A 26573-nucleotide genomic window follows, 5' to 3' on the forward strand; every position below is an offset into this window, starting at 1 on the left:
GTTGGTGCTTAAAAATGACTGGCAGCGCCATTGTCCAATAGGAAACCGTAATCCGGCTGGTGGCCTCTACTGGCAGCGGCGCGGTCCAATGCAAAGTTGGGACGAATGATGGACGCGTAACTCGTATTTGGCTGTCATTTTGATCCACACTGGGACAGTTTCGAGTTCATTCAGTTTACAACACTGGACTTGACAGTTTTTTTTCTCTAATCGATGGTCTTTGGTCGAATACGTCCGAGTGAAAGTATAATATTAGATCTGCAAGTGACTGGGGACGCACCATTTAGCGTTTGCAGAGGGACCTATCAGCGAACCAACTATATAGATTTAAATATATGCAACTATAAACGTCTCGGTGAGACGTTTTGAAGACCAACGTTTAATTTTCATTTTAAGAAATTGCTGACAGTTGTTACAGCGCTGGGTCAAACTTAAATATTTGGGTAGGAGGAACACGCTTCTCCCAGAGCCATAATGGAGGCAGTTTCAACGTCCCACTGTGCTCGGCGGGGAGGGTGTGCGGTCTACGATTGGGGCATAATAATGTTGACCGATTTATGATCCAACCTACACCGCTCAAGACAGTGCACTGTTCCAATTGTAGCTTAAGTGAAAAGGCGTGCCTGCCCAAAATATTCGATGTATAGTTAAAAAATGGGAGGGCACACTTGAACTGAGGTCCTCTATGAAGGTAGGCTGCAGCGTGTGTTTATTGATGAGATGAAAGAAGATGGAAGTGAGAAATGAAACAAAGTGAAGGAACATATTAAAAACTAGACGCTTTGTCCGGCAAAAACGGGGGGGAGCTGCGCAACGCTGTCTTCACTGTTGAACTAGCTTCGGAGTGCAGGTAAGAAATTAAAGAAAAGTACTGGGGGGCTGGGTGGGGGGGGGGACGGACGTGTCTTTATAATATCTGTGAGACTATTAATAATGTAAGAAAGACAGCAATTTCCCGATTCAGAGCCGAAATTTGCGTGTTCATATCGCGGTGTGATATCGCTAAAGGCGCCGATGCTTTACACGTAGTTCGCGCTGTATCTGCCAGCCAAATATGAAGCTTTAAGCGACAACATGATCGAAAACTTCATTCTTTCAATGACCTCAGCGGTTCGCTGAATTATAACGCATATGCGACTTGAAACGCGTTTGGGACCCAGCGTAGACTGCTGGGGGGCTTGTTGTCCATTTATATTCGACTACAAAACGCGCTGCCCAGGCATGACGCAAGTTGCCCATCTGTCATTATTCTCAACATGCCCATGTGCCCTTAGCTTACACTTTCAGATTTACTTAAGAGGCGGACATTAACCACTTAAGCGTGTACTACTCTCCTCAAACTGTGTCAGAGGTCTGTTTCAGTCAGTCAAATGCAGAAGGTGCACACATAAGTGGAAAGCTCACATTTTTCGAAATGATAAGCCCAGAACATCTGTGGCAGCCGACGTGCGCAAATGGCTTTTGGGTCAGCTATTTGAATTAGAAAATTCAGACCCCCCCCCCCCGCTATTTTAATGCGTTTCGATTTCTTTTAACTTGCCAAGACAGCAGCGCTGTTTCTGAAAAATAAAATAGGCTACATCACTGGGTATAGCGCACACTTTTAGTCAGACAGGCGTCTGGGCTATTTATAAAATGTAAAAATATATATATACGGTGTGGCATCGTCAAATTAAGTTATACTTATATCTGCGCGACAGACTACGTGTTAACCCATATGTACTCCACTGTTTCAGATTCACGATGAATCCAAACTGTCCGGCGTGTGGATTTTTGGTACCATGTTTGACCAAATGAATGGCCCTTCTTGTGGTCGTAATGTGCTTGTGGCCATATACGTCAAAATGTTTAAGGCTGGCCGCGAAATGGGTCGCTTCTCTGGTGTGAGTAAAGTTGTACGAGACAGGCTCCCTCCGTGCCTTTTGAGACCTTTTGTTGCAATAAATTCTTGGTGGACTTGAGAGTCCTTGGCTTTCAGTCGAGTCGGCTGCAACATTTAGAGGGACCCCGTAAATTAAAGTTCGGAGTTTTTTTTTAAATTGATGCTATTTTCGCCCGACAAATAAAGTATTGGCGAACAGGCTACGACCCCAAATTCACTGATAGGGCCGATAGAGCAAAATGTTCTTCGGTTCCGTGTGTGTGTGTGTGTGTGTGTGTGTGTGTGTGTGTGTGTGTGTGTGTGTGTGTGTGTTATTATAGTCAAATTGTGGCGCTAGGCGTTTTTAGTTGATCAATTATAGTTTGCGCAACGCAGCCACCCTTCCAGACAAGTGGATGTATTTGATCAATAAGCAGGCCGCTGGCCCGCCAAATCCAGAAGTGATGTGTGGGCACAAGTCGTTTCAGAAATCGTGGCGGCGGGGTCATTCCGCCCATTCACCCTTGAGGTGCGCGCACACCTCAAGTGGGCTGCAGCGGACTCGGGTCGTCGTCCAGGTGAACCTTGGAGTGCGCCGAGGCGCAGGAGTGATTTATATTGCAACGTGAGCTTATTGGCGGGATTTTGAGGGGGGGGGGACTTTAATTTTTCCGCATATAACCTATTGTTACTGCGTTGTCGACCGTGTTTGACCGCCCATATCTACTTACTACAAACATCGTTTTACATTCAGGTGTGCCTTTTTTTCTGTTTGTAGTTCACCTGACGTGCCTTCTTTAGGCCAACGCGAATACAGTTCGAGTCCCTGTTTGATGTGTATCCTCTCTTTTCTCAATGGGTGTGTTTTGAGAATCCAACACATGCAGCCCAGTGCAACGTGGTGCAACGTTTGGCACATATCTGGGTGTGAGACGAGCATTGGGAATAGTCAAATTCTGTCCTGCAGATTCCATCACACACATTGATTCGTTGTAGGCAGCGTGGGGGACAGCAATAGGATGACATTAAAAGTTGTCCTCATCGCAACTCGGGGCAAGTTATAACAACGGTAATAACAACATATCAACTCATAGGTTCCATCACCGTTCAGGAGAATAAAAATAGCTGTTTAAAAGAAGACCTTTACTTTGTAAGGAGACTTGTGAAGGGTAAATTCTTGTGAAAACACAAAGAGTATGTGGAATAAGAAAGACACCCATGAGCCTCAAGAATGTTTGCACCGTATCAGGTTTCCAGTTGCATCTGCACGAAGCCACTAATGATCATTTATATGTATGTATTCACACTTTCATTAATATTCATTGTGTTTGAGCCGTAGCCATTTGCCCACTTCCATGTCAACATTAAGACCCGCCCACATTTCACAAGTATTTATGAATATGTCTGCAGACCAGTGACACTCATTAATATATGAATGAGACCTAGCAGATTGAGACCTGCTCGATGTTGCATCTACCTCGTTAAGCAGGCATGGAGGCTTGTGAAACGGATATTCAAATAATATCCACCCAGAAGTCTGTCCTACTTTTCCTTTATCAAAGATCAACGGCTGTTCTCTCATCGAGAGGGCTTTGTTACCTTCTCCCTCACTCCACATTTAGCAAGTTGGATTTCACGTTCTTTTCTTTTTAATGACAAGTGCCTTTATATTTGAGAATTGCTGCCACACCTGGTTTCTCTGGCATTCAGGTTTTGGTATCATAAGCATGGCATATGTCCGTGGCATTCGTATTTGAATCACCAAAAAAGCTGATAGATGTTCCCTTTGAGCTGTTACATGCTTTCACTTGCTTATGTGGTGTCACGTAGATCAAAATACTTAAAAGATACAATGCCATATTAATGCAATCAGTGCTTCCTTTGAAACAATAGCTCACAGAAGCAACTATCGTTTGCATTTACTTGCGGCAGGTGACTATTCAAAAATAATTCTTAAAGTCATGGCTCCTCAAAGAGATATGAAAAAGAAAGATCTTTTAGCCTCTGAAATGTCACACATCTTGTATTTGCTTCTGTTCCTGCACATTTCGGTCATCTGTCTTATTTATTGTGGTGATGGGGATGTTGGTGGAGGCCCATAAAACTTACACAATCTAATCTTTTATAAAAAGACATTCATGGCTTTGGTCCATACCAACTTTTGAAGATTGTTATCCTTTTGTGCTTAAGTGGACAGCATTAAGTCTGGGCAACAGGAAACATGGATTAGAGAGAGCATGAAACATCTGGTATGAGTGGGACTTCAATTTACAACTTTGCAGTCTTCATCTCAGTCACCTGATGTACTCAGGGCTGCTTATTGTTCTCTTGGGATCCCCCCCCCCAGTTTGATGCAAATTTTCCATTCAATTAAGGTATACTTTTCAAGTGTAGTTGAAATGAAAACGTGTGCCATGCCCCGTGGTCTACTCACACGAAAGCTGAATGTTTGGTAGCACCTCTAGTGAACCAGGTATTCTTCATGTCAGAAAAACTTTACTTGATTGATTAGAGGATTTCAATTTGGTATTCTTGGTCGACTATTTTACCAGAGTACAAGACTAAACTTGAAAGTGCACAAAATGCCCTGCTCTTTTGAGATGATGTGGCACTCCATGTGCCCAGGTTGGAGCATGTTTAGCAGCATTTCCACAATACAGTAGAAATGCATCAATATACAGTAAATGGCCACATTGGCGTTTAGTCACGAGTGTCACTGTTTGCTATTTTTCCTGCCAAATTTTCCTTTGTCTTTGACAATGGTTCTGTGGTATGCTTTTGCCAAATGTTTCCACATAATGGTCATTACAAAGGTGGTTTCTCACAGATCAGATGTTATCCCTGATGTGATTGCCAACAGAATATTTGGAATACTTCATCTTAAAATCAAAAGTAGGTTACATTTTCAGCTACAGTAATGCAGAAAAACACTTTAATGGAGGGTCTGTCTACCTAAATAAACATTATTTGTTGTCCACCTAACAAAGTAATCAGATTTGAATTTGCTTACAAATTAACTCTGGGTTTGCAAAGATATATTTTTTTTTAATTTCAATTTCATGCCTGTAGCCAAGGTTTAACATTTACTGTTTTATGACAGTTTCAGTCGTAGCGCTGCATTTGACTCTCCACCCCTTTCCAAGATTAGAGGTATTGAATTATTTTATATCCATCTTTAAACCTTTTATGCCCTCGACTTGCAGAAACAAACCTGTGGCTAATGGCTAATCACCCGCAAATGGCTTCCAGACATTTAGCTTTGTGGATAGTTAAGACTGATGTAAACTGGAAAAGTGACTAGCTGTTACCTGTCTATCCAGCTTCAGACCTTCACAACACAACATACATTTTTCCATAGAGTGCGTCTATCTTTTGAAAAACTATATTCATATTTTTGGAAATGTCACTGATCAACGAGTATTCAACGACAAAATGCATCTGAACAGATAAAGGAACCTTGGTAGCTAAGGAAAGAAAATAATGCACAATGTACCCTCAAGGTGCATTATACAACCAAAAAAATCATGGTAGAAAAGATAAGGAAAAATGAAGACCACAAAAGGGTGACTATGCGAATTAGAAAATCCAGGTCTAGTAAGGTATTTTCTATGCCAAGTGCAACTGTGTTCTGTTTGAGAATACTAGAAGTGCTCCTGATGCTATCCCATGTGTACGTGAACAGATAGGTTATAATAAGTTTGCTTTTTTTTCTGCATAATGATCCATCAAGGGCTTCAAAATGGCTATAATTTGCATTCATAACTACTGATTCAATCTTCATGTCAGCTTTTCATTATTTGCTCCTGTGAGATATTATCCATAACCTTGCATTGGAAAAAGGTAGAAATGGTTTGCATAGTATGCTCGAAACAGTCTCCCAGGCAATCACCACTCAAAACTGATCAATATGCATTGAGACTTGCCATGAAAATGTTTACAGTCTCTTTACCCAGAACTCATCCTATGGCTTTCTTAAGTCCGGAGAGGACGCACACAGAAATGTGGCTATTATAAAGGCCCTGTATTATCAAACAGCTCGATGAGTCTGAAAAAGTAACTTCGTAGCATAACAGCTAACCTTGTGGCATTTTTTGTTTTAACCTTTTCAGATGACTTTTATTTCTTGCCTTTCATTCACTGGAGTAACACCCCCATCTCAACAGGAGCATGAAAACAGGCTGTAAGATTTCACTAGTGTTTGTGAATGTGACATATAATTGTTCTGGGCTGTTGTTCAGGTTGTATGACTATGCTTTACTCTTCAAATGGATCAACACAATTGACCTTGGATCAAACGTACCATAGTTTTATTACCAGTGTCACGTCTAGTGGCCTCTTCAAGTGTTAACTTAATCAGAACAATTTTCTAATGTTGTGGCCAAATAATGTGCAGCTGTGTGCCATGAAATTGTTTTTAAGAAAGTCATATCAGACAGGCAGTGATCAGTCTTTTGACCAAATTACAACCCATCTTTTTCAAACTGTTGTTCGGTTATATCGTGTATCATCGAATAAAGGAAATGGATGTTAATGTACAGATTTGGCAAGCACACACGTTTCTTCAAACTTTTTTTTTTTCCTATGAGTTTCAAGATTCGTGTTTTGCAAGTGAATTCTACTTCTCCAAAATCTCATTAATCCAATTCAAACCTGCTGCGAAAAAGTCTTTCTGGATCTTAGAAAAGCATTGTGTTTGCAGAAAAGCAATGGGCATGTACATAAAGTTAATCTCTACTGCCTCTCTTTAAACACATATACGCAGGCCCAGGCATTCAACTGATGTGAAAAATGTATCCTGGATTCTAATAGCCAAGTTGTAAGTTTGCCAAGGTGCATGTGCGTCCTCAGCTCACCCTGCTACCCATATGGTTTTCTACAAGTCATGGTGAGATCACTGCCTAGTTGGTAGGAAAAGTATCTGGAGAGAATTTTAGCGAAAGAGAAAAGAATAGACTCTTCAGTAACCTTTCAACAGATTATATCAAGAAGAAGTGTATGCTGTGTCATTTTTACTTGCGTCGTGGCTTCAGGAAGACTTTTTAAAACTTCATGTCAGTAAACAACAGTAACAGGAGCCAGGATTTTAGGAGTGTGAGCAGCCTCCCTCATGAAGGCACAGCGACAATGGTGCACACTGTACCGTGGGTAAACTTAAAGGGAATTATCTACACAATAGTAGTTGTGTTGTGGTTGAGCCACGAAAAATAAAGACTATTAGGACCTAAAAGTATTTCCACGGAATCCTAAACTTGTTGTTTTCTTCTTCTTTTTTTGTACTTCTTAAGTAATCTGTTAGTGTTCTGAAACATGACCACAGGAAATTGCTGGAAGACTTGTTTTAACATACTTTTCCAAGGAAATCTATGCTTTTTTTTTTCAAAGAAATTCTTGAGGGTTTATTTTTTTCTATTTTCCTTTTTTTTAATCGTGGAAATGAAACTTTAGTTATCTTTAGTGCTCTCTTAATTGTTCATCGCCCGGAAATAAATCGTGTTTAAAAACATTTCAGATATACTCTTTAAAGAAGCCGACACCTTCCACTCAGTATTGATTTTAAGCATTTGTCCTGACTGGTGCTTAAAGTGTAAACAATGTAAACAACAAGGCAGATATAGTTTAGCGGTGATGATTGTTACAGTTCTCGATCAGCGGGTCTATGAGGAAAAGGGAGATCATGCATGACCTGCTTGGTAACAGATTTTGAATGATAAAACACACTTTATAATAAAACTTACTGGGCTTGTTTGAGGTTCTGCTGCAGCAATTGTGATTTGGAGGAAAGCTAGGGTGACCTCTGTGTTGATCAACTTTGTTTGTTGACACAATAATGCCTGATCATGAGCTTCATACTTGTACATGACACATTTGCGAATGCTGACTCAATCCTCATGCCAGTTTTCATGAGGAGCAGATGAACAAAGTGGTTAGCCTATGTAGTAATTTCAGTAACTGTAGGAGTGGAACAGTGCAAATTTAATACAAATTTAAAACAAAGCTCCTTGTTGTGGTTTCCATTCTTAACTGAAAAACATGCACTATGATAATGCTGAACATGTGTGTTATAAAGATTGTTTTTCATAAACATCCCCATTTCATTCTTCTTCCTTTCTATGTGCTCAGCCCATTTCAGTGTAGTAAAAAAAAGGGCAATTTAAGAGGCAATTTTTGCTCTCACCGACTGAAATCCAGAGGCATTTTCTAAATAAATGAGTGCACTTTGTGAAATATACAAAATAACATTTTACCTTGCCAGAATATTTAAGAGTGACTTATTTAGTGTAAATATATGTGCAACTGTCACCAGTAGCAGTAAACGTTATGAATTAAGCAGTGTACAGATTCCGTTCACTTTCTTTTTTTATTGGGAAAAAACATTCTGTCGAAACAGATGCCACCATCGCTGAAAATTTACATAAGAAATATATTGATTCAATCAAATACAGAAAAGGCTAGAATTCTCCATACAAGTTTGGATGAAATAAGACCACATTGTAATGTCAAGTCAAATTTGGCGTAATCCTGTATGGGAATGACAGAAATATTACAAAGTGTGTGGTGTGCTTCTTAAGGACAAGTTCATTGTCATCATCATCATCGTTGTATGTATGGCTTGACTTCTGTCTTGGTTGCCTGTGGAACCACTTTTGCATGTTGCTAATAGCCTCCACAATGTACTCTGTGATTTAACTCAGTACTCCATGCTGATGTAATGAATAATGAAATATAATGCCCAGAGTCAAATTATGTCAATCTTATTCTATAGCCGGTAAACGATATCAAAATATAACTGCATGTATGTGTAATATGAGCGGCGTGCAGCTGCAGCAAAAATTACATTCAAAATTACATCTCGGTTGACCTATTTCATATAAAAAAGGTGGACTGGTTGTCAAAATCCACCACGAGATGGTCATATGGGCAAAAAAAAAAAGTTGCTAGTGTGCGGTGATCGACAGCATCAAATCTAGTTTACCAATACAACGTTAGCTACACTAGCGTGCTGTAGCACTACATAAGTAGCCAGCGAGCCAGTCTGTTTGCTAAAATTAGCTCATTCCTAAACCATCACCAGAGAAGAGACTTGACACTCACCATACTAAGTCAAGTGATGCTTGGTTGGCTCGTGCCAGAAAGCAACATATTTTTTACATGTTCTAGCGACGGGTGTTGTCAATGACAGTTGCAAGCCCTGTAGTGTATGCGAGGTATTTTGTCATCCCCATTTATTTGATTTGATCACCTATGCTGAGTTGTGTAGAGTCTTCATTCACATGTGTAGGTTTAGCACCACTCACAAATAACAAAGTGGTCCATTTTATGAATGACATTGCTCAGCCAGGGTGAGGGGAAAGCAGTAAAAGTGTAAATGGAAGCAGATGGGGCGTTGATGGGAAGAAGCGCGGGGCACAGTGGACCGCAGTGGATTGGGAGCAGGTTATGGGTAGACAAGAGAATTTGCTTATAGCAGTGAGCATTCGAAGTTAGCTTAGAAGCAAACTTTTGCTTAACAGCCTTTGAATTATCAAGTCCAAAACGTTCAGCAACGAATGAGTGAATGCTTTTATTTTAATTCTTTGGTGATCATGGTATAAGCAGGATAATCCATGATAAGGTGTGCGTTAAAGGATGTTAACATAAGATAGTAACATTAAGTGATATCAAATTATTATTAGAGGTAATTTTGGGGACATTTTTGCCCCTGCCCATGAGTTTTCAGGGGTAGATTTTTGTTATTTGGGGGTTATATTATCCCTTTGTCCCCGTATATTTCCAACACTAGCCCCTTACCCATTTTAACTCATGCTAACGGCTACATTTAGCCACATTAGGAGAGGCTATAGTAATCTATCTTATTGCTAATATTAGTAAACTGTGACTGCAGTGTAGTTATTTTGGGGTCAGCCCTATGGTTCCTCAGCCCGGTGGGTTAGCTGTCGAATAGGTTAGCTATCGGTTAAGGTTAGGTTAAGGTTTGGGTTAGGTAGAGGTTGAGGTTAAGTCAGGTTAAGGTAGGTTGGATGAAGTTTAGGTAAGTTCAATGACATAAGGTTGAGGGAACAGAGCCACGCTCCCATTATTTTGGTGTTAGCTTGTTAGCAGTGACCAGTAATTGACAGCTTTTACCATCCAATTGCAAGCTAGTGAACAAGACGTAGGCCAAACGTGGACTAAAATACCAAGGAGTTCAAGTATTACACGCGTAATACCATGTTGAGGTGCATGTTAGAAAATAGCATCTATTTGAAGAACAGCCTTACAATACCATTTTCCAATACTAAACTTAAGCCATGGGTTTGAGTTAAAAATCGTAACTGACCATGAAGACTTATATCATGAAAATATGACCTAAAAAGATATTAAAAAATTTTCACCGTTAAATGAAAATGATCATAAGTGTGACGTGGGCATCCAGAAGTAAGCGCCATTCAGCATTCAGTTCAAAGTAGCTGCGATGATTCATTGTTAATTTACTATACAGTCGTGTGTAAGGATCCGTTGCTCACTAACAATCCACACTCATTGTTTACATGCACTTGTAATAGCTTACTAATGAGTTTATTTATGAAGTCATAGGCAACTAGGCCCTTTGGAGTCTTTCTATTTCTTTTGATCTAGTCTTACCGATGCATAATCTACAAAGCTTATTAGATTTTCTTTAGCCATTATTGTATAGAAACACATTGTGGTTGGACTAATGCATTTTTGATATGTTGGGTTTGTTATATTCTACTTGAGAGTTGGCAACTTTGCTTGACTGAGAAGACAATGTTAATTATGGTTTAATGGACTTGTTGGCTGTAGTGGCAAAAAATGCCAGGACTCAGTTTCTAGCTTCTTTTATCAGTTTATTGAAAGACAAGGATCATGACTGTTTTACTACCCTCGTCTCTTATGAAACGTGTTGCTGGTTTGCTCTGCAAGTATGTCTTTCAACATACAGTTTTATTCTGCACCCATAGTTGGCTGTGTTTGAGAATGTCAGCATGTCGATTATAGATGCTGAATGACCTAATGAGGCATAGGCATAAACAGCATGCCTACACAACAACCTACCCACATATAAATACACTTAAATGGCCATATATAGTATTCAAAATGAAGATATGTCCTGTAAGATATATTATTTAGGACCTGGGGCGCCATTTAGATTTGAAGAAGATGTTATTTGACCTGAATACTAACTCTTTCTATTTCACATTTTCATCCAAACTGATGAAATATGTAAGCTGTAGCCTACATGTTGTCTTGGGTAGCAGCTGAAGGAATATGTTCCATCATAAAATCTTTGCTAAGTCAGTTTTTAATATTGTCTTTGCTGCTACACAGATCCCATCCCCCCTGGTGAGTCTTAGACAAACCCTATCTACTAATCTTTATTTCTGTAGATTGGTGACGCTGTAACAGACCACTCCTTGAAATGGCAAGTAATAATGTTACTAGATTCCGGGAGATTTAAAAAAAAATCTTTTTAACTTGCCAACCACATGTAGACCAGCCAACAAGTGGTAAAACCTCATGCTTAACTGCCCTCAGGACCCTGGTGTATTTGCAAAAGTTGAGCTCTACTTCACCTCAGTAATTTTGGCATTCTTGTGCATCTTTGTGGAAATGCTGCTAAAACACGAGGTACAACGCTGTTAATGTTATATCATTCCCTTTATCTCACATGTGCCAAACGATGGCTTTGGTATGTGTGAGTTTAAAGGGAGAAACTAATGGTTAACATGTAATGTGGTATATCCACGTAAAATGAGGTTGTTGTTTTTTTTCTTTATTGGCTGCGTGACTCTTAATCTTGCGCTCATTCATTGTCTAGTTTCTATGTTCAGACATGTTTTTCAAGGGGAGACGGGCTTACAGGTCTCTAACAAACAAACAGAAATCAACAGTTCCTCTATGATTCATAAATCTCATAACTATGCCAAATGTAACGTAATTCATAGTCACGCCAGGATTCACAACGACATACTATTATTACATACTTTGGTCAAATAAACAGCTTCTATGTGAGGTTTATGAAGTGTTATAAAGGTCAAAGAGGCCACGCTAAAAATGTATAAAAAGCTAAAATATAGAAAAGCTTTAGAGAGAGAGTGAGAGAGAGAGAGTGGTTTCACAGCAATGACAAAGCACTTTGGATGGAATGAATTGTTCCTCCTGAAGCCCTTTGCTTTTTGTAATATTGTTTTGAGCTCTGCTATTCTTTTCCCCCTCTTTTCTCAAATTTTGCAGTTGCTATGGACACCTGTGCCAAAATGATAAGTCTCTAATTGTGCAATATCTGCTTCAGGGTCGGAGCCATTTTTGAGACCATCGCATCACATGAGTAGTCAAATGTTTTTTTATGTGAAGGGCTCATTAATAAGAGTAGAGTGGGTTACCAAGTCAGACATTCTTCAATCCGTTTTTTGACTTCACCAAATTAAGTTACCGTACGCTTAACCATCAGCGGTTACAAACCAAACACAGGCCCGGTTAGTTTCTTTGCTCCGTGATCCTGATTAGTACATGTCAGAATGTGTGGTGTGTAAAATGTAATGAAAAAAAAATCAATATCTTATTCTGCATGAAAAGAAAAAAAACCGATGTCTTTCTGTTGTATGCCGTGCACAACCGTCGGTGATCATCGGGTCTGTATTTGGCAAATCACGACGAGGTTAATCGAGCTGTTTGGTTAGTAAATAGTTGGACTCTCCTACACGTGTGTCACAGTTTTGTCGTGTTGATCGTCATTTATTGACTACAGCAATGAGTTTTATGCTACCGACATATTCGTTTGTTTTTTTCCATCAGGCTGTCTGTTGGTAACACATCTGCTGCACTATTTTTTTCCCCCCTTAGTTTTGTAGTAGTGAATACGCACTATGAGTTGAGATGTACGGTGGAGAATTCAGGTGACCGTTTTATAAAAGATGAAGAATTAACAACTTTGGAGAGAGAGAGCGTAATATGCTGAAGCATGTGGAGGTTAATACAGTGAATCAATCTATATTGGGTAACATAACATTCCAGTTACATTCCTTAAGCAGCAGAAGCCTGTGTTACTTCATGAAGCTTTCACACGATTACAGCCATTTTCACATTCGGCAAAGCTTTTAAATGTGTACAACAGTGTCTGTAACGTTTTCGGTGAGCTTGAAATGTAAAAAGTGGCTGTGAAAACCCGGTCATAATGTCGTACAGCTGGCAGGTTTGCTGCTCTCAGAGGGCTTTGCATACTATGGTGCTGGCCATTAAACCAGGTTCATATGTAACTGTATTAGTTACATAATTACTGCCCTATTACATTACACAATTGGTCTCGTTCTTACAAACAAGCAGTTTTAGTAATGATCAGACATGGAAAAAAAAAACAAAGTAACTTTGCAACTTTAATCATGTAATTTTGCACCATTCTGTGCCCGGTATGTGCTTGTTGATGTTGGTCAAATGTGACGGTTCACCCGCCATCGCATCCAACGCAGGCCAAAAGGTGGAGCGTGATAGGTGTTTTGCCCTGACCCCCCTGAAGTACGCAGGTTTGGTGCACTACTTCAGTACGACACTTGTGTCTGACAGTAGGTTTTAACACTCACATGTGTTGAGGGAATTCTCTGGATAGTCTGAATGCCTGAGATTTAATAACCCAACAAAGTATTGTTTGTAAAAGGTATTCAACCATGTCAGTTATTTTCTGTTTTTGCCGGTACCTGTTCAGCAGGTACCAGTAAATTTTAACCAAGTCATAGTTGAACTTTTACGGTTTTATTTACTGGAGTCAGTAGCAAGGGGAGACTTGAGAAATGCTAAAATGTCGAAATATAACGCGCAGAACCACTGAAGGCGGAAATGATGAAGTCTTTACGTTAACGTCAAAAAAATCCTTGTGAAGGTCAAAACCTGATAATATCAAAGCCTGATTTCTGGGAGATGTTAGTTACATCCTAATATAATTAGGCGAAATTGATGATTGAAATTAATAGTGGTCACATTGAAATTAATAGCGATCACGTTGGGTAGCGACATGGTCATCAAGAGATGGAGGACATTTCATGCAAATTCATAAATGATCATGAATTAGGTATATCAAAAATGTCAGAATATACATGCTGTGGATGAGGTGAGGTGTCTTGGTGGTGGTGGGGGGTTATAGAAGCAATATCTGCATCAGATTCATCAAGATGCGCATGCATGGAACCTGATTTTCACTATGCCCCCTTGCCCCCCGTCTGTCTGCTGATTTAAACATGCCAAGTGCCCAGAATATATGCCTGTATTCCCTTATTTACATATTCAAAATGTATATTATGTATATTATTCACATGGCTGATACTGTCTCCTTTCACAAGCATGCCTTTTATGTCTGTCCTCAACCCCATCCCCCATCCTCACCATTTCATCACCCCCCCTTCATTAAATAATGTCCAATTCAATTTAGCATTTTTTCCACAAGGTAAAAAAAAAAAAATCAGACACACTGTGAAGCCTAACTGGTGGCATTGGCATCCTTTTGTTACTGTCTTAATTTTTCCACGTTTTCAAATTATTTATTTATCTCTCACCCCCCCACCCCCACCCCCTCGGCCTTTGTTGTAGCGGCAGCGGCAGAAACATGGCAGTGGCGGGTCTGTAGCATTGTGTCTGATTTCCTGCAGACAAACTGACCTCTGGGGATTTATTGACAGCAAACTCCACAGAGACAGTCACGGAGCTGGGAGTGTGGGAGCAGGAGGCAGAGAAAGAGAGAGATGGAGAGAGAGAAGGGTAGAAGGAAGGGTGGAGCGGGTAGAGGGCTGGGTGTGTGTGTGTGTGTGTGTGTGTGTGTGTGTGAGTGTGAGTGGGGGGGGGGGGTAGGCGGTAGACAGACAAGACAGATAGCAAGACGCACAGACAGACGTTTAGAGTGAGGGGGAGTAACGTGATGAAACAGGAGAGTCAGCGAGAGGTGAGAGATCAATATCAGAGAAAATGCATCCCCCAAAAATAGTTTGACTTCAAAATTTGCTTTTCTTGGAGCAATAAGAAGTGAAAGAAAATGGCCGCCTCCAACAAGGATCTAATTAATTTTGAAGGATCATCAGCCCCTTTAGTCCAAGGCTGGGTACAGAGGGAGGGGGCAGGGAGGGAGGGAGAGAGACAGACCCCTGGGCTGATTAGAATTCACTGCAGGTAGGAGCTGGCTGCTGCTGCTCACCCACTGTGTCACAGCTAAAATGGAATCACTGTTGTGAGTGGCAGTCTGGGCAACTGAAGCCCGCTTAGCCCCGGCCCGCTCCTTTTGTCGCCAGTATTCACCTCACTTTACCCCTTGGGCAGGTGGATTTACATGTCTGGATTTTGTCTTGAAGCCAGGGAGGATATATATATGCTTGCATTGTTTAACGCCAGCCATGAAAAAGGCCTGTGGAATCTGGTCACAGCTGCATCATGAGCCAACTCTGTGGAGAATCACATTTGTTAGAGGGATGGATTCAGCACACCCATTACGTGTGTGTGCCTGCCTCTGTGTGTGTGTGTGTGTGTGTGTGTGTGTGTGCGCGCGCGCGCGTGCGTGTGCACATGCATGTGTTTCCGTGCTTCCATAGGCTGTTTGTTTCACAGTCAGTACTCACGTCCTACCTAAACACCTATCACCAGTTACCATTACATGCCCGCTGCTTAACCTGCCATGTCAGGGTGAGGATGTGTTTGGATGGATGCACAAGTAAAACTGGTTTTCTATCTAAAGTCAATTGTCATTCAGGAGTTCTTAAGAAGCTTTTACAAAGAACAATTGCTTATTTTTATCCGCGTCTGTTAGTTGTTGATCACCTGTACTGTTTAGGGTGGCGATTGTGATTATAGCTTTCTCGGCTTTGGTTTTTACCACATCACTTAAAGCACAGACATTCCACACGTTAGTAATGTATGCAAAAGGGAAGGAAAAAAAACTAATCTTATTTGGAAGTCCCTGGAGCATATCCATGGCCTAATCTAAATCTATTTAGGGGACCTTGGCACAGAAAAGTTTGTGGAGGCAGTTGTAGAGAGCAGAGGATCTTAGACCAACTTTTGCCAGCGTTTAGATGGTTGCCCGTGGAAAGAAAAGCACTTTTGCATTGGTCGTTTTGCCTATAATCACATAGCTGTTATGGGTAATCCTACTTCCTGTTCAGTGTAAACAGATTTTGCTTTACACTCGGGGAGAAATATGTGGAATTAACTGTGTAAATACAATGCCCACCTGTGACCATTTCCTGTGTGTGTGTGTGTGTGTGTGTGTGTGTGTGTGTGTGTGTGTGTTTTGGATTGCAACTTATTGGCATCGTACAGTACAAAACATACTGTATATGAGTGAGACAGACGTCCCGATATTGCCCTCTGCTCTAATTTTGTAGTTGTACATCTTTTTTGGACTAAAGGTCTAAGAGGGCGAGCACATAAAATAAGTGTGAATTATTTTGAACGCCTACATGCGCATTAGTTACTGGTTCAGGGGGGAATTATTTGGGTCCATCTGACCTTTACCAATCAGATCAGTTTTTTATATCATGAATGAGTGATGAGATTTTGCCTTCCAGCCTTGCTAGACTAATGTGCGCATTGTTTAAAAAGATATCATTCTTTTTTATGAGGCTTTCATAGAGTCCAAACCTAATCACATGTTTAATATCGCTGAATGCCTTTCTTGTATTCTTTGTAAATGTGGTATGTGTTAGCCTATATACAATTGACTTTTTCTCGTATTAATATTTTAATCTCATCAACCATGAGGAAAACATCAATTTTTATCTGTGTTACTTTTTAAAATCAGAAAAAGAAAACATACAAAGGGGCGCATGCTCTCTCTCTCTCTCTCTCTCTCGCTCTCTCTCTCTGTCTCTCTCTCGCTCTCACACACACACACACACACACACACACACACACACACACACACACACACACACACACACACACACACACACACACACACACTTTATTCATTCTCCGAAAAATATTATATCTGGCCAAATTCGGAAAGAATGAGGGGATCTTATCTTTCGAAGGGTGTGGTTCAATGCCCAACATCTTAGAAAAACTGCCGAGAGGAGATTTGGCAAATACCGTATGATTTTCAGCCATGATTCGAAATTGGTAAAGTGCTTAGTGCTTCACAGCGATGTCCACGTGTCTGGCCGCCTCTGAAATTCTCAACACATCAGCTGTATTGCCTCACATTTAAGTTCACTTTTGTCAGTACGAGGCCGTGTGTTGTATTCAGGTCTGTCTTTGTTCTTTCTTCTGAAAACCGGCAGAACAACACATGATTTGGACAGAGAGGACTGACAGCCTTGCCTAGCACTGGCCTCTGATCAGCCATCTCCACCAGCACACTGAAGCTTGACCCGTACTTCATCACCAGCCTCACAAACATCTTCCCAACAACCCATCATCTGACTGTAAGTGCAACGAAAAAAAAGAAAAGAAAAGCTCTCGGAATGTATTTTTATCATGACGGTTATGTCCTTAAGCAGTGGCATTATATACCAAAACATTTCTCATTATTTCTGCATTTCTTTTTCTCTACTGGGTATTTTATCAGCTATTTAGTTCCCGAGAATAATAGTGGTATGACTCAATTCTATTTCTATTCTGTTAGTCTCTCTATTGCTATTTTATTGCTTCGTGATGTAAGAGGATAAATACATATTATAAGGTGTTTGTCTCCACGTGGAGCTCTCCTTCTGTGTAGAGTTGGGACATGCACGCCATATTTGATTCTGTATTATTATTATTTTTAAGTAACCCGTCACTAGAGGATTGTTCATTTGAGCTAGTAACAGATATAGTATAAATTAACAATGCATTAATATTTTATGGCGATACTTTACAGCAATACCTTTAGACGACAGATTAGTGTTGAATCCGAGAACAGAACGGAGACTGTTTTACTTTAGCCATGTTAGAGAAACGCACCGTGCTCAAACATCATCCATGGCTGGTTGTGGCTGGGGATTACTTTTTTCAATGAATTATTCTCAATTATGTTAATATGCAAAAGAATTGAATCAAACAAGAAATATGGAGGAGAAAAAAAGGGGGATTTTTGCGTAACAGTACTTGCCACATAACTGATTCAAATTTACATTGTCTGCTTTTCCTGTCATTTAACTTGGAGGCACAACGGGGGAAATTTACTTAAACGTTGTTTAGCTTTGTCACATTTAAGCATATTTTCAGGATAGTTAGGCAGCGCCATCACAGTGAACACATGGCGAACAAAAGAGACCTCCCATCCTCTATGTTTAGTGCGCCCCCTCCTGGCGGTTGTTGGTATTCCAGACACTGTCTGTCAGACTGGTCGTAATTAGGTGGGAACCATTTTAATTGTCTTTTTCCATAGGTCATGCAAAGTTATTTCTAACGGGCATTAAAATAGCAAGGTTTAATGAATTATTATTTTTTTTACTCTAATGCCATTATTATGAGACTATATTGGATGGAGAGAAACTTTGTACATATCACATCTGTATAATTTTTATTGTCTTTTCTTTGGTATTGCATTTCTTTAGTTATTCAACCGTTGTATTTTTAATGATTGGTAATAATTGACAGTTTCTGATTGATTCTACTCCTCTGTCAAAATTTATGTTATATAAGCAAACTACCTACGAGGAGTGCAGTAGCACCTACTGAACAAGTGTGTTACAAAAAAAGCTATTTTTGAAGACCAATAGCTTTTGGTTTTGGTTGTTATTTTTTTATTATGAATTTAATAATAAGACGATGGTGTTGCACACTTAGTAGTTATAGTACACATATTAGTTATAGTTTAAAATCATTCTGTTGATGGTTATGTTATCTGTGTTAATGCTCTTTAGGTTTACAATTATATGCAGCAAAAGGGGCGACCTAATGGCAGAGCTCTCAGGACAAGGCAGTTCAATTCAAGACTGCACTTTTGGGGATATTGGCTCATTTAACAAATAAATGTACATGAATAGGGAGATTTAAGATCATGTGTGTTATTCCATACTTGCAGGTGACATCAGTTGCAAGGGGATGACCGAGCGCATTCATAACATCAACCTCCACAACTTCAGCAATTCTGTACTTGAGACCCTCAATGAGCAGCGTAACCGCGGGCACTTCTGTGACGTGACTGTTCGGATCCATGGAAGCATGCTGCGAGCTCACCGGTGCGTGCTGGCCGCTGGGAGCCCCTTCTTTCAGGACAAGCTGCTCTTGGGCTACAGTGACATCGAGATCCCCTCGGTGGTCTCGGTGCAATCCATCCAGAAGCTGATTGACTTTATGTATAGCGGGATCTTGCGGGTGTCCCAATCGGAAGCCCTGCAGATCCTTACCGCCGCCAGCATCCTGCAGATCAAGACTGTCATCGATGAGTGCACCCGCATCGTGTCCCAGAACGTAGGCTTAGCCGGGCCGGGGGGGTTCCCTGTCATCCCAGGAGACTCTGGTCAGGATACGCCCCGCGGCACGCCCGAGTCTGGCACCTCGGGGCCCAGCAGTGATGCAGAGTCGGGGTATATGCAAGCGACATCGCAGCAAAGCGTGGAACGTGCATACACATCATTGTACTCCTACCCCGGCCTCTCTCTGCAGAATGGAACACGCGAGCGCTCCCTTTACATTAGCACCGTGTCATCCAATTACGAGCCGGCTCTCAGCGCACAGAAGGACCAGCAAGCTCAAGATCCACCCTGGATCACCCGCATCCATGAGAGATCGCAGCAGATGGAGCGCTTCCTCTCCACGGAGTCAACCCACTGCCGCAAACAACCCCGACCGGTACGCCTTCAAACGGGAGGCATGCACATAAAACAGGAGGCGGAAGACGAATACAACTGCTACGATAATTTGGGGGACTGCCCGGAGGACACCGACCATACTGAGGGTGTGGAGAGTGAACCCAAGGGGGAGAGCTTTGACTCAGGAGTCAGCTCCTCCATCGGTACTGAGCCAGATTCCCTGGAGCAGCAGCAGTACTTTATGAGCTTAGGGCGAGACGGGAGCACAGAGGGGCAGCAGGGTGAGGGAGCTCCAGTACAGATAGAGGTCAATGACTCCTCCCCAGAGCAAGTCCACGAGACAGATGATGGGGGCACATCCCACAGCACTAGTGATAGTAGCATGATGCAGCCTCTGCCCAGTCCAATCATATCCCAGTCCCTGTCAAGTGCCCCGCACTACATGCGCCCGGCAGAATCGCACACCAGCAACCTGAGGATGCCACTCACCATGACCAGCAATTCCCAGGTGATGGGCACTGCTGGAAACACCTACCTGCCCACGCTCTTTGCCACACAGTCGGCTAACAACAGCAAGCCCTTCCTGTTCAACCTCACGCAGAATATTGGAGGCCAGCAGCCCCAGTTTGTGGCCGTGCCACCACCTGCGATGCCGTCATTCCCAAACCCATTGCCAGTACCGCAAGCGTCAGCGCAACAGCAACAGGCTGCAGGAGGAATGGGACAGGGAGAAAAGAAGCCGTATGAATGCACTCTCTGCAGTAAAACGTTTACTGCTAAACAGAACTACGTCAAACACATGTTTGTCCATACTGGTGAGTATAATTTTTCTATTTCAAATGATTTATAATAATGAAGAATCACGATAGGTGATTTTTAGTCATAGAGCTAAATCTAGTAGTTGTAATAGCAGCAATAATAAATCACAAACATGTCATTTAGGGTCAGGGAGGTAAAATTTTTTTATAGCATTTGAAATCTTGAAAATCAGGTGTTGTGAATATTCATAAGATATTTCAAGTCACAATTTGAATACATCATAACACAAATAATGTTGTAGGAAAGTATACACGTTCCGTTAATTATTATTTGATAGTAACATGGTGACAGTCAAATGGTAACGTGTGTTCTCCCTGACAAAAAATTCAGGCCAAGCGATATAATTTGACAACAGTGCAACCACAATGCACCAGTGCAATTGTTGTTTTCTCGGAAAAAAAAAAGAAAGTTACCAGTGGTTGCCATCTCACCCTCTATTTATTTAAAGAAAAAAAAAATCTGAAAGACGAAATTCAGCCACCTCACGGATAACTAACCTTTTTGCTGTCACCTGTTTCCAGGGTAACATGTGATCTTTACACAGCTTGTGCTGTGTTGTGCCATTACACTGTGCACTATACATACCTGACACTGAGCGCCAGTACGGCAATTAACTGCTAGAACATGCCGTAGCTGAAGGAATGAATTAGATGACGATGAGGAGTCTGATGTCTGCATAAGTAGGCTGCAGAAGAAAAAAAATCCCTTCTTGCATAGGTGTGATTATGTACAACGCTCATACATTTTACTCTGACAGTTTAAGTTCCCTTGAGCTAAACAGACAGTCCCTATTGGCTGCACAGATAGTGTTCTGCAGCTTACTGTTACTTTTGAATGTACCTTACAGTTACTGCTCTCACTATGACCACATGAGGCCGGGGCAGATCCCCTCATTCATTCACTGAAACCAGTGTCCAACTTTATATTAACACACAAGCCATTCAGGGACTTGCATGGTACAGTTAAATAACTTGCCGTGCCATAAGTCCCTCTTTATACCTAGTGACAGATGGGTAAAAGTGGTTTATATCATGACAGGCTGCCAAAAATACGAAATAAAAGTATAAATGTGGTTCAGAAATGATATTTCAAGGGCAATCTACAAACAGGGCACCTTGTTTTATTCTGCTTTGTTCCACCTCTTTGTGGGTCTGGTCTACGGTGAAATTTTTCTTCCTTACCCGGGAAGGTGTTGTAGTTAAAATAATTTTTATTACTCTAGTTGATATTTAACAGTTTGTTGTGTTGTTTTGATGTTGCTATGAGGTTGCTAAAACAGCTTTAAAACAAACACTAGATTCTATTAATGTCAAGTCCTCGCATAAGGCCCCTCTCTGCATCTGCAATTTGTATCTTATCCATACCAATACAGTTTTGACTCTCGTTTAGGGTAAATTTCTCTAATGACCAAGTTACATATCTGGTCTTTTAACATGCTGTGCAGCCCCAGTTGAAGTCAGTTGAACTTGCTCTGCTGAGCAATATCATGTCCTGTGTTAAGCACCAGAATTTTCCTACATGCATTTCTCGATGGCTGGCACACATCTCATATTTTTCCAGATGTTAATAAAAAGCCAGAAATTGACCATCTGCGTTCATAATGGTTTTCTTTTGTGCAGCAGGTCAAGCAACATGCTTGCTGTGAACCCAAAGAGGCATTATCTGTGTAGTTTGCCTGCAGAAATGTAGCACAAGTACCATTATTGTGTTCCAAAGGAATGTTGTGGTTAGTGTGTAATTTGACTGTTGGCTTACGTTGTGTGGTCTTTATTCTCTGCATAGTATGACTATCCCCGTAATGTGTCCTGAGTCTTTCATTCTTATGCGTACTTCAAGTCGGGATGGTTCATGACTGGGAGAATGTAAAGATGATCCTTGAGATTTTTAAAGATTTAAATGGAAATGTTTGCCATGGGTTCAGAAAAGCACAGAGAAATAGTCGTGGATGTTGCAAATGTCAAACATATAGTCTGAAACCAAGAAAACTAATTGACCATTGCGCCACTAGAGAAAGCGGCGGCATTGGTGTCTGTTGAGGACTATTGATTTTACAGCAACAATATGAAAATACTAGTCAACAGAGTTCACTCACTATATGTGTGAATAGGCCTTGCCAAGGAGATTTTGATTAAAAAAAAAAAAATTAGCCATTCAAGGCCACTGTGGGAGATAGAAAATAATGATAATGTAGAAATAACAGTCACTGCTTCAAATTTTGCAAGCTATTCCAACCTAATGCCCATGTTTTATGTCTCCACTTTTTTCCTTTCTCCTTTAAACACTCCCGGTGTGTCTTGTGAGTCCAGGTGAGAAGCCTCATCAATGCAGTATCTGCTGGCGCTCGTTCTCCCTGAAGGATTACTTAATCAAACACATGGTGACACACACAGGGGTGCGCGCTTACCAGTGCAGTATCTGCAACAAACGCTTCACCCAAAAGAGCTCGCTCAACGTCCACATGCGGCTGCACCGTGGAGAGAAGTCCTATGAGTGCTACATCTGCAAGAAGAAGTTCTCCCACAAGACCCTGCTGGAGAGGCACATGGCCCTGCACAGCACCGGTGGCGCCGTCACGGGGCTGTCGGGGACTGCGGGCACCGGCGGTCCCGTCTCCATTCCCATGCCTATGGCTGTGCCCGAACCGGGAGCTGGAGTGGTGGCCCTCGCCATGCCAGTGAGTGGCGGTGCTGGAGTAGGGGCTGGGGTTGGAACAGGAGTGGGTGTGGCCGCAGAAGCGAGCTGCCAAGAAGGGACCACCTACGTGTGCTCCGTCTGCCCTGCCAAGTTCGACCAAATTGAGCACTTCAATGACCACATGCGAATGCATGTCTCCGATGGATAAGTACAAATAGATAAACTTCTTTTAAAAAAACAAAAGAATGAAAATAAAATGGCACTAGATTTTCCTTTTCTTATTTTGGGGTATGAAGAGTAATGAGTATAGACACTGGCACATTAAGTTTCCCAAAAATGTTTTCTTTTTCTTTTCTTTTTTTGTTATTCTAAAAGAAAAAAAAGATGGTGGCCTTAAGGCTTAGTAGTTTGATATTGATCTACTGGATGGATCCTAACTACAGGCCTCTAAATGTATGCTTTCCTAAAATACTGATTTATGTGTTGAACACTACCGAAAGGCCTACGAAAGATACACATACACACAAACACACCTATAATGTAGATATGTTTGTATGAGTATACCTGTGCATATGTACGAGTGTATATATGTATTTGCATGTGTGTCTATGTGATTGTTCGTAATTATCAGTTTGTGTGTTTGTGCGTGTGAATGTGCGTGCGTGTGCGTGTGTGTGTGTGTGTGTGTGTGTGTGTGTGTACATTGCCATGAAACATTTTACGTGGCAATTGTGAACCCATACTGACCAGTTTGGAAACTATAGATGTCCAAGCTTACTGTGGTATAATTTACAACAACAATAACAACAAAAAAAAAATCATCTGGGTTGGGCTAAATATTCCCTCTAAAAATACCGATGGTCACAAGATTGCCTTCCTATGTAAAATAAAAAAAAAGGAGAGTAGTTAATTTGACACTGGGTTTTATTTATTCCTATGGTATTAAGGGATTATAATGCAGCTGTTGTCAAGGTACCAGTTTCAATCATTTTACTGAAACGTAACTTCCTGTCAGCGCTCACAGGAGCAGTTACTCTGCATATGTTTTATATTTGCCATGCATTTTAAAGGTTAACGTTAAGTTTACTAAATTAGGGTTTGTTGATGAAACAGTATTTGAGAAATACTTTTTTTTTTATTAATGTGTTTTTGGGGGTTTGGAGATTTAACTCATTTGCATACACTGCCACTAATATCTTAAAAGACTGTTAGGGCTGGTAGACCTCCATTTCAAAATATAAAATAAAAAACAAGATTCTTTTACTAACTTTCTTTAGCCTTTTTACATTCACGGTTATGGCAGGCTTGAGTATGCGACAAAGCTCACTCTCCTTGAAAATTGCTGCTCCTCAACTTGCACCTGACTGTTATAAGATGTAAATTTCAAAACAGATTTGTCCCTATAGTACCTATTAATTGTTATGGAGTGGCTGACCCGATTATAATTTGAGGCTCTATTTATCTGGAAGGGGTTAAAAGTTTTACTGTTGACTGGAATTAGCGCTCGAGAGCGAGGAGTTCAAATTGAACTCCCAATTGGAAATAACTGCAGTAGTACCATCCTACTCCCTGGAATCTGTATGAACGCTTTGTCACTATTGTTGAGCTATTTTAGCAGGACGGAGCTCAAGTGCATTAGCCCTGAATCATTAGCTGTACCCCGGAAGCACGACCAACATGCAACGTCTTGAAAGTAAAAACAGTGCAAGAGGAAAGCAAATCGTACCATTGATGTTACCAGTAACTTTTTTTTTTTTGTAATATACCACCAGTTGCAGATGGATTCTCTTAGACAATAGCATACATTCCTGATTACTCTAAAACCTACACACAGCATGTACAAAAATAGATCTGGAAGCTTAGCAGGATAAAGTTGTCATTCATGCATCACATTACTTAAATGCTCATCTCTGAAATTTGATTTGTTTTCTAACTGCTTTTTATCCAAAATAGGACACACACACTTACAACTGCCTGCAACTGCAATCTGAAGGATTTCCTCATGTATGTGAGTGAACACACTTTGGTAGTTGTATTGTGGAAAGAAAAACTAACCACATGCAGCGGTCTTATAAAGACTGTCTGGAGGTTAAAAAAAAACAAAACAAACAACAACAACAACAACAAAGTGCTACTTTGCACATTTTCTTCAATTGCCTGTGCTTAATATTTAATTGTTTTCCTTAAATGAACTTCTATGATTTTCATTAATTCAATTTCAAAGGAAAAAAAACTTTCTTTTAAATCTTGATAAGTGGACTGCATTTTTTTTTTTTGCATATATGTTGCACTGCTTAAACCAATAAGTGCACTACTGTTACCAGAGATATTATAGTTTTAGAGAAGAAGAATCATTTTTTTAATCTAATATTTGGTTGTAGAGTTCACATGTATTACAATAGCTTTGTTCCAATTCATTTAAATAAGTAATTCAACATTTCTTTGCTTTTGTTATTGCTTGCAGATACATATATACTTGTGCTATGTTAATGCAAGCGTTCTTTTTTTTTTTAATCTGTACCATTGAGTGTGTTTGTCTTTGTTTTGATCTTTTTAAGACATTATTTTTATGGAGTCAGTCCCCTATAGTTATTGATAATAGCTATTGGAATGCATACATTAGAACAGACGCAGAACTCCAGTAAAACCATCCAAGCCAAACAACAACAGCAACAACAAAAATAATAATGATAATGATAATAATAATTATAGTAATAGTAATAATAGTAATAACAATAATAATGATGATGATAATGATGTGGAGGAGGAGGAGGATGAGAATGACGATGATGATAACAATAATAACAACTTAGTGTGTGTGTGTAACATAAATGATATGTGTGTCCTAGAACAAGTTTCTTTCAGAATAATGGTGTGGGGAGGTGATGGTATGCAGCTCATTTTGATATCTGTCAATTGTACACAATTGTGTCCCTTCCTTCGTGTTTGTATGTCCGTGAATGTCTGTGTGTGATATATAGCCTAATCAAAATGTTGAAAAGTGGAATATCTGAACTGTAGGGCTTCCTTTGCAATACGCAGCGCAGGTACTATGACATGCAGCTTTTGTAGACTTTTTTGGGCTAATAAAGCACCTGTGGTATGCGTTCTGAGATTCGACTAAACGCTAGATCCAACAACTGATTTTACTTCACTGAACCCACCTGCAGGTTATGTTGAGCGTTCGGTGTCCGTGCTGACCTGTCGTCCGATTGCCGCTGGATCGCGGACCCTTACAGATTCAGGCATCGTGAAAAAAAAAGACATTAGAGTGATGTTCATTGTTTAAAATAACACAACAGGGAGGTGACGAACGCTATTTGGCAACACGGATAGACGTAGAGAGATCCTGCAATCTTAATTTTCCCTCAAAAAAGAAAAAAGACAAAAAAAGGGCAAAATAGAAGAATATCCACTTGTCACCGAGAAAGCGTGAGGCCAGTCCTCAGTAAAAGTAGCAAATTGTTTGGCCTACGATGGAGGATGTCTGCTGTGATGTACATATGAGCCTGAATTGTATGGTTCCTATCAATAGCTGTTGTTGCCAG

At 40.7% G+C, this 26573-nt stretch overlaps 1 protein-coding gene across 1 annotated transcript; it reads left to right on the top strand.

Annotated features, from left to right (window-relative positions):
* The first annotated feature begins 713 nt into the window (after positions 1-713).
* On the top strand, positions 714-26321 carry zbtb20 (zinc finger and BTB domain containing 20). Its single transcript, XM_056285016.1, has 4 exons — positions 714-850; positions 17116-17259; positions 18843-20387; positions 22698-26321. The coding sequence occupies exons 3-4, from the start codon at positions 18863-18865 to the stop codon at positions 23231-23233; spliced, it is 2061 nt and encodes a 686-aa protein (XP_056140991.1). The 5' UTR covers positions 714-850; positions 17116-17259; positions 18843-18862; the 3' UTR covers positions 23234-26321.
* The last annotated feature ends 252 nt before the right edge of the window (positions 26322-26573 follow it).

The sequence above is a fragment of the Lampris incognitus genome, chromosome 8, assembly GCF_029633865.1.
Source record: "Lampris incognitus isolate fLamInc1 chromosome 8, fLamInc1.hap2, whole genome shotgun sequence".
NCBI lineage: Eukaryota > Metazoa > Chordata > Actinopteri > Lampriformes > Lampridae > Lampris > Lampris incognitus.

What these genes read in the sequence shown, in the direction of transcription:
- zbtb20 (XM_056285016.1), top strand. Translation starts at nt 18,863, where the DNA reads ATGACCGAGCGCATTCATAACATCAACCTCCACAACTTCAGCAATTCT. An exon ending in ACACATGTTTGTCCATACTG is followed by an intron (nt 20,388 to 22,697) that starts GTGAGTATAATT and finishes TTGTGAGTCCAG; the next exon opens with GTGAGAAGCCTCATCAATGC.